The 805-nt window shown below is 38.6% G+C and overlaps 1 protein-coding gene across 1 annotated transcript; it reads right to left on the reverse strand.

The window, feature by feature from the left end:
• Window positions 1-2: 2 nt before the first annotated feature.
• NESG_01975 (uncharacterized protein) lies at window positions 3-560 on the reverse strand (the record flags this gene model as incomplete). The annotated part of the gene is made up of 1 exon (XM_053049590.1): window positions 3-560. A coding segment is annotated over one exon (558 nt), but the record flags the coding sequence as incomplete, so codon positions are not given.
• Between the last annotated feature and the right edge of the window lie 245 nt (window positions 561-805).

Genomic DNA, 805 nt, shown 5'->3' on the forward strand with positions numbered 1-805 from the left:
TTTATGACAAGTCTCTTTTTCTCCCCTGAGTGGTCCACGCCTATTTGGACGTCAATCTCTTCTGAAAGAAGCAGCAGCGCTGCAAGAATGTACTTTGCATCCTGCTTAACGTGGTCTGCCCTTAAGAAGTTTGTAAGTGCATTTGACCGGGTAGTCTCAATTGAGAGGTCTCCATGCTCGGATGGAAACATCTTTAAGAGCTGTGCATGGTACCCGCTGAGATATCTTCCATCAGAGCCACTAACTCCCAGCTCTTTGTGTATCTTGTCATTTGCAGGCGTTCTTGTAAATCCGTACTTTTGTGTGCTGTTAACTGCCAATCCATTTTCATAAAATGCATAGTCTATTTCTATTTCTGGAGAAAAAAACCGCTTGTTGTACATGTATCCGTTTTGGAAGCCCATATATCCGCATAGCAGATTCAGAGGCCCCTCTGGGTTAATGAATAGCTGTTGGCTGCCTTTTATCTTAGTTTCATGCGCTCTTCTTATATCTTCCACAGAAACTCTTGCAAAGAGATTCTGCACCATAAACAAACCAGCAATCACCCTGTAGATCATTTAATGAAAAATGAAAAATTTTAACTTAACTACTACAGCACCTGGTTTAAGTTGCACTGAAATAACAGCTATTTCAGGTATATAACTCGAACAACTTTTCCAGCACATTTATGGCGTACTTTCACATATTCATTCAATCATATGAAGTGGCAATGTATTTAAAAATGACAGAGTACTTAAGACAAATTTATTATAAGTGCAGAAGCCAAGAGTATTTTTTCTAAAAATAAAAGTTGTTTTCTTAG

This window comes from Nematocida ausubeli (assembly GCF_000738915.1).
Source record: "Nematocida ausubeli strain ERTm6 chromosome Unknown supercont2.5, whole genome shotgun sequence".
NCBI lineage: Eukaryota > Fungi > Microsporidia > Nematocida > Nematocida ausubeli.